At 42.3% G+C, this 17,694-nt stretch overlaps 1 protein-coding gene across 9 annotated transcripts in view; it reads left to right on the top strand.

Moving 5' to 3' along the window:
* The window catches only part of NETO2 (neuropilin and tolloid like 2), a 51,420-nt gene that overhangs the window by 7,804 nt on the left and 25,922 nt on the right, over positions 1-17,694 (top strand). For 7 of the 9 annotated variants that reach the window (XM_075940206.2, XM_075940209.2, XM_075940210.2 and 4 more), the window contains exons 2-4: positions 10,044-10,100; positions 13,263-13,403; positions 17,431-17,679. In XM_075940206.2, coding sequence (XP_075796321.2) covers positions 10,044-10,100; positions 13,263-13,403; positions 17,431-17,679 — 447 coding nt within the window. The remainder of the gene's footprint in view (positions 1-10,043; positions 10,101-13,262; positions 13,404-17,430; positions 17,680-17,694) is intronic. The other 2 variants (XM_075940212.2, XM_075940211.2) reach the window with 1 other exon arrangement.

Raw genomic sequence — 17,694 nt, forward strand, 5'->3', positions numbered from 1 at the left:
AAAGGAGTGAGAATTATCACTACCCAAGATGTTACCACTTATCCATTTTATGAACTAGACATAGCCTGAATCAGACCATTTGTGTGCAAACCAACTTTCTCAAAGAAAGAGAGATGACCCTCTGTTTAAGATGTCTGTTCATCAAATTCCACACTGTCAGTTTAATTTTCCCTGTACTATTCTCTGTTTAGACTGTATTCTCTCCAGGGTAGAGACTGTCTTACTGGGTATCTGTACAGTGCATAGTACCTTGGGACAGATGATAGTTAGGGCTTCTAGAAGCTACTACTAGGAGACAAGATAGGGTGCAGCAAATGTCCCCACTACTTTAACAGCTAAAATTAATGTCGGACGAATACAGAAAATCAATAGATACATATGCTATGAGAGTCCTTTTAGCAATTACATTACAGCATGCTAGGATTAATATTAGTTTCACAGAACAGTTTACCTAGATTTATGCATATGTAAAAGGATTTGCTCCCAAAAAGGGAGTAGTAGTTTCCATTAGGCTCAAGGATGTGCTATTTGCTGTCTCTTACAGAGAGTCCTGTCAGGATGTCTGCTACTCTCTGAAACATGTATGATCTCCCTTTTACTGTGTTTTTGGGTTATATGTGAATCTGGTACTTCTGAAGTCAGTAGATATAGTATGGAGATAAAACTGAATTCTGAAATAAACAAAGTCCGTATCACCCTTTTCCCTGGGATCCTGAGGACCACTGTTTATATATAATACTCTTTAAGTGACCCTGTGTTTATTTTAAAAATACAATTTTTCTTTGCTGTTTCTCAGGTCTGCATGGTTGCTTTGAAGTTTGATATTTAGCTTTCCCTGCATGTGCAGATCTCTTGTTGACATCACTGATGTTAGATGCTGCTCTCAGCCACATGGTAGAGTCACATCTCTGTTCTTTGCTCTCTCTGTATGTACAGATCCCCAGAGCACACAAAAAGAGTAGAGGTGAGATCTGCCATGCAAATTTAAGAGCAGAACTGTGCCTGTAGATCAGGAGGTTTCTCATCAGATAGGTACAGGCATATGTCAAATCAAGTGGCCAAAGCACTCATAACTCTTTTTAAGCAAAGTACTTCAGTACTCAGTTTAGTCTTGCAATCTATTTTAGAGCAAAACTGAGATTTCAATAAAGAAACTAGTATTTTATTTTTCATCTTATATATTTTCTAAAATGATTCATAGTGTCAGCAACAAAGCCATTTAACACCCTCCCATACACACGCACAAACAATGCATTTTTTATGGTTTCAGATGAATATTTTAACACAACACAGGACTATTTAAAAAACCTGAGTAGTAATAATGACTATATATTTATCATAATCCCTTTGCTGCTGAAGAATCCTAAAGCTATAGTGGATAAATTATTCCATGGAAGTGATGATGTTAAGAAAACAGAATAAAAGCTTACAGTCATGCCTCTTTATAAAAAAAAATTGCAAAATTAGAACCTAAAAACATAATATAAGAGTGCCCATGCTGGGTCAGACCAAAGGTCCAGCTACTCCAGTATCCTGTCTTTTGACAGTTGTTAATGTCAGATGTCTCTGAGGGAGTGAACAGAACAGGCAATCACCAAGCGATCCCTCTTTTATCACCCATTTCCAGCCCCTGACAGACAGAGGCTAGGGACACCATTCCTACCCATTCTGGCTAATAAGCATTGGTAGACCTCTAACCTCCATGAACTTATCTAGATCTGTTTTGAACCCTGTTAAAGTCCTTGTCTTCATGACATCCTCTGGCGAAGAGTTCCATAGGTTGACTGTCCACTGTATGAAAAAAACCTTCCTTTTGTTTTTTTTTAAGCCTGCTACATATTAATTTAATTTGATGACCCCCTAGTTCATATGTTATGGGAACAAATACATAACTTTTCCTTATTCACTTTCTCCATACCTGTCATGATTTTATAGACCTCTGTCATATCCCCCGTAGTCTCCTCTTTTCTAAGATGAAAAGTGCCAGTCTTTTTAATCTTTCTTCATATGGCACCTGCTCCAAACCCCCTCATCATTTTTGTTGCCCATTTCTGAACTTTTTCCAGTACAATATATCTTTTTTGAGATGAGGCAACCACATTTATATGTAGTATTCAAGATGTGGGCGTACCTTGGATTTATATAGAGGCAATATGATATCCTTTGTCTTATTCTCTATCCCTTTTTAAATGATTCCTAACATTGTTTGCTTTTTCTGACTGCCACTGCATATTGAATAGATGTTTTCAGAGAACTATCCTCAATGACTCCAAGATCTGTCTCTTGAGTGGTTATAGCTAAATTAGTCCCCATCATTTTGTATGTATAAATGAGATTATTTTTTTCCAATGTGCATTACTTTGCATTTATCAACATAAAAGCTCATTTCCCATTTTGTTGCCCAGTCATCTAGTTTTATGAGATCTTTTTGAAGCTCTTCACTGTCTGCTTTGTTTTTAACTATCTTGAGCAATTTAGTGTCATCTGCAGATTTTGCCACCTCTCTGTTTACCCCTTTCTCCAGATCATTTATCAATAAGTTGAATATGATTGGTCCCAGGACAGATCCTTAGGGGACATCAATAGTTACCACTCCCTAGTCTGAAAACTGACCATTTATTCCTATCCTTTGTTTCCTGTCTCTTAACTAGTTATCAGTCCATGAAAGGGCCTTCTTATCCCATAACAACTTACTTTCCTTAATAGCCTTTGGAAAGTCAAAGGCTTTCCGGAAATCTAAATACACTATATCTACTGGATCCCCCTTGTTCACAGGCTTGCTGACCCCCTCAAAGAGCTCTAGTAGATTAGTAAGGCGTGATTTCCCTTTACAGAAACCATGTTGACTTTTCCCCAACAAATTATGTTCATCTATGTGTCTGACAATTGTATTCTTTACTATAGGTTCAACTGATTTGCCTGGTACTGATGTTAGACTTACTGGTCTGTAATTGCCAAGATTGCCTCTAGAGCTCTTTTTAAATATTGGCATCACATTAGCTGTCTTCCAGTCGTTAGGTAAAGAAGCTGATTTAAAGGATAGGTTACAAACCACAGTTAATAGTTCAGCAATTTCACATTTGTGTTCTTTCAGAACTCTTGGGTGAATGCCATGTGGTTCCAGTGAGCTGTTACTGTTAAGTTTATCAGTTTGTTCCAAAACCTCCTCTCATGAAACCTCAATCTGGGACAGTTCCTTAGAATTGTTGCCTTAAAGAATGGCTCAGGTTTGGAAATCTCCCTAACATTCTCAGCCATGAAGACCAAAGCAAAGAATTCATATAGTTTCTCCACAATGACCTTATCATCTTTGAATTCTCTTTTAGTAACTCAATCATCCAGTGGCCCCCCACTGGTTGTTTATCAGGCTTTCTACTTCTGATGTACTTAAATATTAAAATTACTTTGTCGTTACCTTTGGTAATGGCATGACTCTTGCTGTAGAAAGAGCAGGCAACATGGCCTTTCACAACCACGGAAGTGAGATTTGCAGCAAATGCTACATCCATGCATAGTAGTAATGGAAGTGTCTTTGCAATCATTTCTTCCCAATGGAAGTGTGGGAAGTGCCTATGCTGCCACTGATTTCTCCAGCAGCCTCTTTTGGGGTCTACATATCATGGAGCTACTTTGAAACAGCATCACTTCTGCATTAATTTCCCTTACTTTTACTGACCGAAGGTCTGAAGGGTTCTCAGGAGCATGCCCTAAACCAGCTGCCTCCCATCCCAGCTGCCTCCCATCCCATAGCTTCTTCCAATAGGTCTCCCACAACCAAATTCGATTCTCTGCACAGATCTACAGGATTAGTTTTTGTCCCTTTTTTTTAATGTGGTGTTGAATTGGTGTGGCAAGACTAATAATATGCACTAGTCAGATGCAGCCAATATTTGAAGATAGTTACACGCTTCTACAATATGCATCAGAGTAGAATTTGGTATTATACACCATAACAAATTCATTTTGCAATCACACTGAAATGCAGCTGTTACTGGTGCACAGCAACTCTATTTAATAGGTTTTTAAAAAGGAAGCAAGGAATAATATTGTTATATTTCAAAAGCAGGGCACTTTAGTCAGATAAATTTGAATTTAAATCATGACATTCTAATCAAGATAACCAGATTAACTCTTTTTTTTATGTTGTTGTTGTTGTTGTTTTTTTTTTTTTTTTTTTTTTTTTTTTTTTTTTTTGAAGATGCCATGAGACCTTTAATGAAAGTAGTCAAGACATCTTCAGCTCTCCAAATTCTTGTGCCCCTAAATGCCATCCTGGGAGACTAGTTCAGGAATATCTACTTCACCAATGCCCTTTCCAACAGCAAGCTGGAGTTTCTCTGAAGGATACCCTTCACCAATCCATTTACTGATTGGCATGGTCCTGATTAGCATTTGACGTCTGACAAGACTGTCAAGAAGGTGGTGAGGCTTTGGAACACATGATTCCTATGTTACTTTAAAAACATATCAATTGTGCACAAAATATGGCTTTCTGTAGGTAACACTGAAACTACAAAAGGATAAAATAGTTTCTGCATGATTTTGTTGTTTCTCATCTTGTGCACCCTCTGACTTTCCCCACTTCCAGCAAGACAGTTACGCTTCATAGCTTCTTCATAGCTATATTATCCATACCATGGAGCATCAGTTCTCAACACTTTTCTTTCTGTGGTCCCTCCAAAATGCTATAAAAATTCCAGGGCCTGAGAGGAGAAGGGGGTTTGGGCTTCTGCCCTGCAGACGGGGTAGCCTTGGGGCTTCTGCCTTGGGCCCAGGCCAGTCTGACACTGACCCTGCTTCGCAAAAAAAAAAAAAAAAAAAAAAAACCAGCTCGCAAATCCCCAGGGGGCTGTGGAGCCCAGGTAGAGAACTGGAACTTACCAGATGCTGATGCAGTTCCATTTCTGAGACCCCGTTCTCCCTTATCATATTATTACCAGAGGTAGGAGAAACAGTCAAAGGAAACCTTGTAAATATCTGCAAAGATTGAGAGTCCCTGATATCAAGAAAAGGAAGGAATAGGGGTAAAAAGGAAAAAGGTAAGCAGAAAAGAGAAGAGGGAGGGCTAAGGAATGAATGGAAAGAAGAAGTGTGGCCCTACATTAAATATAAACAAACATGTCTATGTAGTTCAGAGACTTTTGAACTGTGGGGTGCATCCCTCTAAAAGGGCATAGGGAAATATTATGTGAGGCTTGGGAAGGAAGAGCCGCATCCACCCAACTTACGTTTGTGGGCCACCCTGGCAGTGGGTCTGTTTTATCCGGAGATCAGGAGGATAATGCAACCCAAAATTGGAACTCAAAGGGAGGGCTCAGCTCAAAGTTTGAAAACCCTGATCTAACCTACTTTTCTGCTGTAATTGCCTGCTTATCTGCTACTTATTCATGCTGTTCTGCAGGATATGTGCCCTGTTCTCTTACAGGCACATGCACAGAGAGCTGTCAACTATTTATAGAATCAGCATGAGCTGTAGTGAAAACCAATCAGACTTTTTAAATCCTCCAGGAGGTTTGTTTCTGTAACAGCGCCCTTTAGAGAAAGGAAATCGCTGAATAGTGGCACTGAAATATAGAGTCTGGTTTTGTCTTCATTCAGAATGCATGTGAGGCTCTGAATAGGTACCACTGAAATAAACTGACACCCCCGAATCTTTTTTAAAGGTTGGAGGAAGGTGTATAACAGAAATGACAACCATAGTAGATATCTTTATCTATAAAGAGAGAATCTAGCTGTCTGAAATACTGAATTAGGTTATCATGAAAAGTCTGTATTTTTTTCCCTAATTTATCTGTAATTCATTCTGTTTGAAAAAATTGGTCCAGTTTTTGCATAGTAGAAAACATCACAAAGCTATAAAAACTGGGGTAAATTGATTTCTCTGAGACTGGTAAGGAAGGATACAGCTATCAGAAGCTCAGACATGCTGCATTTTTTAGTGGAGACCATAAATTCAGTAGCACAACATGGAAACATTATTAACATGGAATCATGGAATTGCACTTGATTCAGAGACACAAGCCAAGTTCAGTTTAGCATTCCTTCTCCTAAAGACAACATAGGAAAAAACAGATCAAAATCAAGATAATTTTATAGCAGCGATCAAGCTTCTTTTGGGAAAATATTGTAATAGATTAGAGTTCAATATATCTCTGAAACAAAAATATGAATTATCATTAGTCTTTTTGTAGAGTTTTTACATGTCCTTGAGTTTCACAATTTAAAAATATATTACAAAAAAAGACCCAAATAATAAGAAAATTGAATAGAATTTGTCTTATACAAGAGGTAGTAAATACTGTTAAATAGACAACTCAGACTCTGAAAACTAAGATGTCAAAAATATAGCTTTTTTTGTGTGTGAGAGAATTTATTTTTTAAAATAATTAACAAATGGAAAAACTTGGCTCTGGAGATCAGTAATGAGCTCTACACTCTCTTCTCTAGAAGTCCTCTTCCAAGTCCAAGGCAGATTGGTCGTGATGTAGAGCTATTATCATCTGTAACAGATGGGATACCGTCTGCTGGAAAATTATATTTGTTATAGATTAATCTTAATGAAAATGTAGAATCACCTTACACATGGGAATTTGAAAGCTGAATTAATCCACGGAAGACAGAGATGCCTGTAGGAATGTTACCCTTATTTGAAAGATTCATGAATCAGTTGGGACACGCAAGGTAACTTACAATAATGGTCCAGCCCAGCAGGGGAGAAAACTATTGTCTGTGAGGAAAGGCAGGTATTTCTGTATTTTAAGGCTTTATGTGAAGTAATAAGTGAAGCACAGAGATGCATATAACACTGAATAAAGTCAGAATCTATAATGAGGCTTTGGGGGACATAATACAGTGATGCCCAAAATAGTGCACCTGTGCAAACATTAAGGTGATATCTGTGTGAATATGGTCTAGTACTCCCTAGCTTACATGCCAATGCAAGCTCACCTTGATCATGTCTAGGAGCTCAAAGCTAATAACTGCTTTCTACAAGGCTCTCAGTTTAGGAGGAAATGCTGTTTCAGTGTGACCCACTCAGCTGCTAGTATGCTGACATGAAGGTGGTGGGGAGAATCTCATGATTTTGAAAGTTGACAGTCTTCAGAGGAAATGCAATTCATTGTTCTACAATTGTGAAATTATGCCTTGGCTGACTGAACTACCACACAGGGTTAGGACTGAGGCCAGATCCATGCTACAAAGTTAGTTTGACATAAGCTGCGATGTGTCAACCTAGTTGTAGCACATGTCTAAGCTGAAACTTGTCTGCCACTGATGTAAGTCCCCATTACAGTGACACAGTAATGCCACCTCTTCAAGCAGCACTGATACATGGTTAATTCTACTGAGGTTGATGATAATGATGATAAGGATGTTAAATATCAAGTAATTTACTAGTCAAGTAGTCGATGGAATTTCCATCAATTTGTCGATAGGCACTTCTGCATTCTTCCTTTGAAAGGAGGAATTCAGAACTCTGTGTGCAGCTCGGGGCCAGCAGGAAGTCCCATTAACTCCAGGCTCCACGTGGGCGTGCCAGCTTTGAAATGTACAGGAGTCCCCTGCTAACCCCGGGCTCTTCACAGTTTGAAATGCTGCGTGGTGCTGATACTTTTCAAAATATCTATCTTATAATTGTATACTGTTACCATTTTCAAAAATAACTTCTCTAGAGATAGGGGCGGATATAGGGCAGGGAGAACGGGGCGGCCGCCCCGGGCCCCGCGCTTAAAAAAGCCCCGCACATGCGCTGTGGCAAAAGGGGGGCCCCGCAGAGTTATGCTGCCCGAGCCCCGCAAAACGGTCATCTGCCCCTGTCTAGAGATGATTGCTGTTCCCATGAAGACCTTTTCAAGGACCTGTGGTATTGGTACAAAAATACAATAGTACTGCAGTGGTTGGAGAGAGAAATGTATGTGGACATGTTAAATGGATTTATATAAACTAGGTCAGTAAACATGTATCTGAGTCACTGCTGCAAGTTGCTATAATTACTTGTAAAAGTACAATTCTGTAACATAATCAGGATGTAGACATGATAGCTTTTGTGCAATTCCTAAAGGACTCATGAGTCTGCCACCACAACTGATACCTTTATTGGAAGTTTCCTCACAGATGTGAGATTTGAATAGACATAGAAACTAAGGCTGTGTCTACTCTTGCAGTTGCTCGATACAACTTTTGTCCTTCATGGGTGCATAAACGCACTCCCCAGCCAAAATGAACAACAAGATTTTGCTGCAGCAAGTGGACATGTTAATGCTGCTTTGTCAGTAGGATCGCTTTTCTGCTGACAAAGTGAAATCTGCTTGTTGTGGGTGGAAGTATTTTGTCAGCAAAAGTGCCAATATAAAGCATTTACACATGCCAACTTTTAGTGACAGGGTTGTGTCAACACAGCCTTGTCACTAAAAGCTGCGTAGTATAGACATATCCTAAGCTACTCTCTCACTCTTAAAAGTGGTTCTCAAGCTTAGTAATGAAATACATTGGCAAGTCCATATCGGAAGCCTGAGCTATTGCTATCTGAGCTGACCCTATTGTTGAGTGAAACCTTGTTCCAGAGAGTGAGCAATTGGGTACTTAATTTAATTGTAAAACAGGTAGGGTGCCATACCCGAAACAGGCCTATTAGGCTATGTGTGTAACAAGTCAAAGAAAACCTGGAACACTGACTCTTGGGCCTTGGTCAACTGAGGTGGGCTCATGAGCTGCAGGACTTAAATAGTAATGTAGATGTTCCCACTCCGGTTGGCGCCTGGACTATGAAATCAACAGAAGGTGTCGGAGCCCAAGCACCAGTTGGAGTGGGAACATCTACATGATTGTGAAGCTAAAAACAACAAAGCAGAGGTGAATTGGTGCTACAGACTTTTCTTTGCAGTATAGACATACCCTTAGCGACTTCCCAGAAACTAGTCCATAGCTACTAAGGGTGTGTGTGTGTGTGTGTGTGTGTGTGTGTGTGTGTGTGTGTGTGTGTGTGTGTGTGTGTGTGTGTGTGTGTGTGTGTGTGTGTGTGTGTAGGAAGGTCTTAGGCTATATCTATACTACAGAGTTTTCAGAAAAATGGCTGTTTTTCTAAAATAACGTCTCTTACGTCCACACTGCAATCGTATTCTTTGGGGGGAAAAAACTCAAAAGAACAGAGGGGTTTTTCCAACATTGTTAAACCTCTTTCTATGAGGAAGAAACCTTTTTCCAAAAGAGCTTGTTCGGAAAAAGGCATCTGTGGACGGGGAAGAGGGAGTTCTTTTGAAAGAAGAGGAAAGAGGAAAAAGCACAGGTGGCCTGGTGGCTACTCCATCCATAATAATGACAGCTTAAATGCAAGACAGCGTCCATTCGGTGTAGATGCTATCTATCGAAAAAGAGATTGCTTTTTCAGTGTGCTTTGGCAGTGTGGATGCTCTCTTTTGGAAGAAGTTTTTTCAGAAGATCTCTTCTGGAAAAGCTTTCTTACGAAAGAAGCCTGCAGTCTAGACGTAGTCTTAGAGAAAACAGAATGAGAACAGACAAACAGAATGAGACAAGAAAGCCGAGCTGTAGCTTGTATACACAATAACCTGGGGAGAGTTGGATAGAGCGCTATGGGTCTGATATCGGCAACAGAGGCTTAAGGTTTGTGAGCTAAGAAGCTGCTGCTTTTGTTATTGGCTCCCCCTGCATTCTGAGGAGCAGGATTTTATAAAGGATTTTGCATCCTTGTAAATAAGATTTTGTGAAAGAAAATACCATATGCCTTCAGTTTCTACTTCTATCTGGAGCATAATTACCTAGCAGAATTTCGAGTAGCTGCTTCTTTGGGTCAAAAAGGGGCAACGCTATTAAGTAGCTAGAGGACTTCAATCTTCAGGACTGTAAATCCAGCACTACTTCTCATAAGCACTGAGTTTCCTAAGAATTAAAATCACTGATTTGCTTTTCATATGTATCTTGTCTGTGGTGATTTGGATTCATTTGGATGTTGCATGAGTAAGTACTGCAGAAAATGACTTTTGGTTCCATTATTGATGTCTTACCTGTATTGTTTCTCTCACCAGTGCTATTAATAACAATCCTTGTAGTGGAAGGGATTGCTGTGGCACAGAAGACACAAGGTACAGTGCTGACAAGATTTTCTTTCAAAGAAATTTAAAAGTTTTGTAATTTTAAAAAAGTAAGCCAGATGGATATAGGAAAACAGACATTCTTTCTGGTTCATGTATTTTACTGACACTCGTAGTATTTACTAAGATTTACTTCAGTCTTCTTATATATATAGAGAGTGAATACAACTCTTAATGCAAATAAAAAATTGGTTATTTTCAGTTATCTTTTTCATATCCTGATCAGTTCAGCCTTTACAGATAAGGAAAAAAACATTTTCTGCCTATGTCAGAAAGCCTTTCCAGATTTTGTATAGGTCTGCAAAAGAGTACCTTTATAAAGTTTGCAGGTGATACCAAGCTGGGAGAGGTTGCAAGAACTTTGGAGGATGCTCTTATAATTAAAAATGATCTGGACTAATTAGAGAAATGATCTGAGGTAAATAGGATAAAATTCAATAAAGACAAATGCAAAGTACTCCACTTAAGGAGGAATAATTCGCTTCTCACATAAAAAATGGGAAGTGACTGTCTAAGAAGGAGCACTGAAGAAAGAGATGTAGCTGTCGTAGTGGACCACAAGCTATGAGTCAACAATGTGACACTGTTGCAAAAAAAGCAAACATTATTCTGATATGCATTAACAGGAGTATCATGAGCAAGACACAAGAAGTTATTCTTCCACTCTGCTCTGTACTGATTAGGCCTCAACTGGAGTATTGTGTCCAGTTCTGTGCACCATGTTTCAGGAAAGCTGTGGAGAAATGGAGACGGTCCAGAGAAGAGCAACAAAAATGATTAAAAGAACTAGAATACATGACCTCTGAGGGAAGACTCAAAGAACTGGGTTTGTTTAGTTTGGAAAAGACAAAAGTGAAAGGAGGCATGATAGCAGCTATCAAGTATCAACAAGGATGTTATAAGGAGGAGGGAGAAAAATTATTCTTACTGTCTGACAAGAAGCAATGAGCTTAAATTGCACAAGGGAGGTTTCGGTTGGACATTAGGAAAAACTTCCTAACTATCAGCATGGTTAAGCACTGGAATAAATTGCCTAGGGAGGTTGTGGAACCTGTCAGGGATTATCTAGGGTGTTTGGTCCTGCTGTGAGTATTGAGGTCCCTTCCAGTTCTAATTTTCTATGATTTCCCCAAAAATGTTAAGAGACCATCCCTTTTTGGGGGTGGGGAATAGATAAATAGTTTTACAAGCCAGTGACTCTCTCTTATGTTGGAATAACCTACATAGTAGAGAGAACACTCACTTCAGTTGACACTTGCAGAATTTCTTCTTTGCAGATAGTCCTACTCAAGAGATCCAGAACTCTCCTAAAATGCATGTTTATTTTGGGAGGGGGGGGATCCTCTAGAAGCTTCTCGGAATTCCTTTCACCATGAAGCCCCATCTCAAAGGCCCAGTTCTTCATTGTATAAGAGAAAGTTGCATAAGTGCATTATGGTTGTTTCCACTATTAGAATGGGAGAATCTAGCAGAAGCCAGTTTTCCTGAACTACCCTTTGCAAACCTGCACATCTTAAACTCCACCAAGGAATATCCATCATGTTAAAATGGTGGACAGATGGCAGGAAAATCTGTAATGGGAGAAGCCCCTTTGTACGGATGGTGCCCGGGAGTGATCTGGTATGATGTCTTAATTTATCAAACCAATTAATCTCTGGGCAAGGATTATAGTTTCTATATGTCTATCCCATGCTGTCCAACATGCTAGCCACTAGCCAAATGTGGCTATTTGGCTGCTTGAGTGTGGCTAGTTCATGAGAGCAGTGGCTACTATAGTGGCTACTGCTTCAGAACTGGCTGGACACCACAGGCTCTATATAGATCTCTGTTCCTGACAAGGGCCTCTGGATGCTAATGCAATATTACTTGTTTTATTAATGCTAACATGTTTACCAGTAATTATTTTAAACAGTGTAATTGTTGTAATGAACCACATTCCGAAGAAGAAGGGCTTAATTCAAGTGCATGTGCTCGAGTGCATTGGTGAATCAGACCAACAGCAGTAATGTGAATAAAAAGAATCAGGGGTCCAGTCCTGCTAAGCCTTGCCATTTAACTTCAATGGGTCAAATTTTCAAGTGAGTGGTGCGAGAGGATTTGGTGATAGCATTGAGTATGTTTTTTCTGTAGCATTTTAGTTCATTATAAAGGTGTAAAACAGTGTTGCATGCCACGGTGACTGACGAGAAAAGAATGTTCTCAAGTTTCTAACTCTCATCCCAAGTTCCCTACCACGCGTCAGTAGTAACTATTCAGGTTTGATATTCCAAAATAGTGGTCCAGATGTGTCATTCCTATAAATTATAATGTGCTTTTTACAGAAATAAAATCCCCATAAATAGGGGCAGCTGGCTAGTATAAGAAGATCCGTGCAAGCTATCTCTTCCTTTTGAGTTAGTGCCACACCCGAAGGCAGCGGTTCCCAACCACCAGTCTGTGGACTGGCAGCAGGCTGCAAACCCCTGCCTGCTGGGCTTTGGCACATTGCCAGACCACACCCCCAGCTTTTAATTAGCCCAATTGCTGGGATTCCCCGTAAGGGAATTCCCTTCCCACCCACTTTCCCAGGCAGCAGCAGAGTGAGAGGGGCGGCTAGCAGCTGAGCGTGCTGCAGCTAGATCTGGGAACCAGGCCTGCCACAGCCATGTGGCGGGGGGGGGGGGGGGGGGGGGGCAGGGTTTGCTCCAGAAGGGGACTGGGGGCCTGCTCTGGCAGGGGGCCTGGGACCTGTCATGTGATGGGGAGGTCAGAGCCTGCTCTGATAGAGGGCCAAGACCTGCTGCATGGCGAGTGTGGGGGGACTCGGATCTGCTGTGGCCATGTGGCAGCTGAGGCCTGTTCCAGTGGTCAAGCCCGCCTGGCGGGCGGCTGAATAACATAATGTGGGGGGATGTGGGAGTCAGGTTTGGAGTGTATGATGGGGCTGGAGTCCATATTTTGGCAAACCAGTACCAGTTGATTTTATATTCATTATTTGCATAATAAATATGCAAATAAAATGTTACTGGTCCAACAAAAGGTGAATGGGTTTGTAAGTCCCCAGTATAGAAGGTTGGAACTACTGCTCTAGGGTATACTGTTCAAGTAGGTGGTTTTTATTGTTAAATTTTATTTGACGTTTATAGTACATGTGGGTTTTTTTTCTTTTTAAAGGTGGGCAGAATATTGGAGTGAACCATATACCATCTACCCAGTGTGACAACTGGGTTCGGACAAGCAATGGAGGTCATTTTGCTTCACCAAACTATCCTAGCTTGTACCCACCAAACCAAGAGTGTATCTACATTTTAGAAGGTACTAACATCCTCTTCCTTCGTTGGTGTATTGTATTGTTACTGTTGAAAGTGTAGAAGTAGAACTGTTGTACTATTCTGTTATATTAAGCAATATGACTTGGGCAAAATTGATAATATATTGATTAACTTCTGCAGATATTGAGCTGAGTAAGAAGGGGACGCAATTGGGCTGCAAAACAGTTACTATACATTTCTGGAACGCTGAAGGGTTTTATTTTGTTAATTCATGTTTATTTAGTGATAGGAAAAACTTAAACAACAAATAGAACAAAATGTAAATGATAGCATGCGCTTTCGTGGGCACAACCCACTTCTTCAGATGACAGGAGTATTAGCAGTCCAGATCCAAGAATAAATAAGGGAAAGAGCGAGGGGGAAAAGGACAGAAAAAAGAGAAAAAAGAAGGGGGGGAAGAAAAAAGAGAGACAGTGAGTAGACCGTTCAAATAGTTACAAGAGGCTGATAAGAACAATTAGCATATTCATTGGTTGATTGATTGGTTAAGTCATTAGGATGTGGAAGGTAGTGTGCGAGCCAGCCAATATCTCTGTTCATACCGTTTGCATAAGAATTAAACTTGAATTAAAAAATTAAAGTTAAGTTCCAATCCTTCTCTGTGTATTTGGCTTGTGGAATTGGCCTGAAACAAAACGGTGACTTGGAGATCCATTAATGAGTGCCTGGGCAGGCTAAAGTGTTCTCCAGCAGGTTTCTGTGTGTTACCTTTTCAGATATCTGATTTGTGTCCATTAATTCTTTCCTGTAGAGACTGTCCAGTTTGGCCAATACAGGCAGTCCCCGAGTTACGTACAAGATAGGGACTGTAGGTTTGTTCTTAAGCTGAATGTGTATGTAAGTCGGAACTGGCGTCCAGATTCAGCTTCTGCTGAAACTGACCAGCTGCTGATCAGTTTCAACAGCAGCTGAATCTGGACGCCTGGGACAGAGCAGCTGGGGCACTGTCGGGTAGGTCCCCGCAGCGCCGGGCGCTGCGGGGACCACCCGGCAGCACCCCAGCTGCTCTACCCCAGGCGTCCCCAAGTCAGCTGCTGCTGAAACTGATCAGCGGCTGATTCCAGGAAGCCCAGGGCAGAGCAACTCTGCCTCGGGCTTCCTGTAGTCAGCCACTGGTCAGTTTCAGCAGCGGCTGACTTGGGGACACCTGGGGCAGAGCAGCTGGGGTGCTGCCGGGTTGGTCCAGTACCACCGAGGAGTGGCGCTGCGGGACCAACCGGCAGCGCCCCAGCTGCTCTGCCCCAGGCGTCCGCGAGAAAAGCCTGGTCTGCTGGGTGGGGCACTAGCTGCGCCCCCCTCCCCCAGCAGACCAGGGAGACACGGGCGGTGGGACCGAGACGCGCCGCGGTCCCACCGCCCGTGTCCTCCGTGGCTTTGCTCCGCGACTCCCACCGCCTGGGGGCCGTGGCTTTGCTCCACGTCTCCCACCGCCTGGGGGCCCCCAGCAGACCAGGGAGATACGGAGGACGCGGGCGGTGGGACTGCAGCGCGTCTGGGCGGTCCCGCCGCCCGGGTCCTCTGCGGCTTTGCTCCGCGTCTCCCTGGTCTGCTGGCCTCTCCCCCCTCTTCCCTCCCCCGCAGCAGACCAGGGAGATGTGGAGCAGCTTTTCTCACCTTGGAGGACGCGGGCGGTGGGACCGCGGCGTGTCTGGGCGGTCCCGCCGCCCGCATCCTCCGGGGCGAGAAAAGCCCCGTTCGTAAGTATGGATCCGACATAAGTCGGATCCACGTAACCCGGGGACTGCCTGTATACGTTGCAGTGGGCATTGCTGGCATTTGATGACACAGATCAAATTAGTGGATATACAGTTAAATGAACCTCTGATTTGGTGGGTGATGTGGTTGAGTCCAGTGATGAAATTGCAAGTGTAGGTGTGTGGGCAAAGTTGCAATGGGGCGTATTGCAGGGGTGAGTTCCTGGATGATTATTATGGAGGTATGTTTTGTGGTTACTGGAAAGAATTTGTTTGAGGTTAGGGGGTTGTCTGTAGGCGAGAATTGACCTTCCCCCAAGACCTCTGAGAGTGAGAGGTTTTTTAGTGACAGCTAGAGATGTATTTGGTCCCACCCAAATACTTGAAAGTACAGAAATAATAAGTGTTAAAGGAGAGGTTTTCAGCTTTTCTTGCCACTGTTGTATCATCTACAGTAATAAATGCATTTCAAAAGGGACTCTGCCATCTTCAATACTTCAAAAATGTAGCATATATCCCCATGTTCATCCACTTCTGTGTCACATAGAACCTCAGTACTGACTTCATACCTCACCTATATCAGCAGGTTGAAACACATCTGACTGTCATATAGCCTGTTCTTTTGCAAACTTAGGGTAAGGTATCATGAGAGACGTTATGATCTCTTGAAACCTACTGTAGCGTCTAAATATGTATATCATTATGCATATGAAATATGAAGTTAGGAAATCTGTGTATCATTGTCACAAAGTATGCTGTAGGTTAGGAATATGCTCAGATCCTAGCACTCCAGAGACAGTGATAAGGGAGGTAACCAATACCTGGGTCGGTGCTCAACAGACGTCACCAGCCATTGTCCAGCAGAGGAGTTACACTTCAATTACTCACTCACAGGAGACACCCTGCTCCACACTGAGGCCTCTGCAATGCCTGACAGACATGCCTGGACTTATGTTCTCCAAGCATGTGGACCTAAGGTATAAAACATAACACAATAGTGCCATGTTTTGCTTTCTCCTCTACCTCCTGACCTGCCTACCTACACTGCAGCCAACAAGAATTCAGAGGAAAAACTGAAGACTCCAACAGGGGAGACTGGACTAAGCTTCAAGGGTGAAACCTGTGCACATGTTGTACCCCCTAAACCAGGACTCTCTGGTACAGCAACATCTGTAGTCTGATAGGACCACGAATGTTCCTGGACCACAGAGCCCAGGAACAGGGAGGACTTGCATAGGAAGCAATGTGGGGGGCAGTGACTCTTCCCAGAGCCCTATGTCAGGAGGAGCGGGTAGCATAGTAGAGTCCTAGGAAACGTGGAGCTCCAGCCTGGCGTTAGTGGAACTGGCAGTGGCTGTGGAGCTCCAGTTCCAGCCATGGTGCTCCAGCAGTGGCCAGCAAGCTCCCTCCAGTGACTGCTAGGGAGTTTCAGCCCCAGCTGTGCAGCTCCAGCGGCAGGCAGTGAGCTCTGACTCTGGCCCCGGTTGTAGCAGCCAGGGAGCTCCCGCCCAGGCAGTCCTGTCTGGGCACATATCAGGAGTCAGGGGCTGGGACTGTAGACTGGTAGCAGTTGGACCAGGCTGGATCCCAAGCCCAGGGGCAGCATGGGTCATGAGGGAAGAGACCTCTCCTGGTTTGGCAAATCCCCTCTTTCAGGACTGGTCAGGTCCTGAGGGAGCCAGACTAGGAAGGTCCAAACTGTACAATGAATTACACCATCCAGTGGAAAGAGAAAAAGCTGCTTAGTCTAAATGTTGCCCAGTCTAATAGGGTTGAGCCTTTAGACTGCGTGCTTATATTTTCTTTGCTTTTGGTAACCACTCTGATTTTTGTGCCTATCATTTACAATCACTTAAACAGTAAAACTGGCTTGTGGACTACAAAAGATAGAATTTAACCTTATCAATGAAGTTCCTTGAAGTGTTTGATAAATCTGCTCAGGTTTACAAAGACTGGTGTATATCTGAAGTGGTGAACCAGTTAATAAAATTGCTCTGCTTTTCTTTAGCAGTGCAAAATGGCATATTCTTGAGGAACAAGGCTGGGAGCCGGAGGGATTTGGTTGCTCACTTCCTCTGTATGATTCGTGAGTGGCTTGGGGAGCATTCATGCAATCTAGCTCTATGTGAGGTTCCACATGTTGTTGTGCTGAGTAATAACAGCTCCAGGAGAGGTTTGCTGCTTGTCACTAGCAAAGCATTGAGAGAGACAGTCCAGGCTACGATCCCAGGTTGCACCATGTGGATCTCATTTCACTGTGTTTTACACATCCTATTTATTGATTAATACTATGCTGAAAATTTTATTGTGTTGTAGCTGCTCCACGCCAAAGAATTGAGTTGACCTTTGATGAACCTTATTACATAGAACCCTCATTTGAATGTCGATTTGATCATCTTGAAGTTCGAGATGGGCCTTTTGGTTTTTCTCCTCTCATCGATCGCTACTGTGGTCTGAAAAGTCCTGCACTAATTAGATCAACAGGGAGGTTTATGTGGATAAAGTTTACTTCAGATGAGGAGCTAGAAGGAGAGGGATTTCAAGCAAAATACTCATTTATACCAGGTAAAGCTATTTATT

This window comes from Pelodiscus sinensis, chromosome 12 (genome assembly GCF_052426305.1).
Source record: "Pelodiscus sinensis isolate ZL-2025 chromosome 12, ASM5242630v1, whole genome shotgun sequence".
NCBI classification, from domain to species: domain Eukaryota; kingdom Metazoa; phylum Chordata; order Testudines; family Trionychidae; genus Pelodiscus; species Pelodiscus sinensis.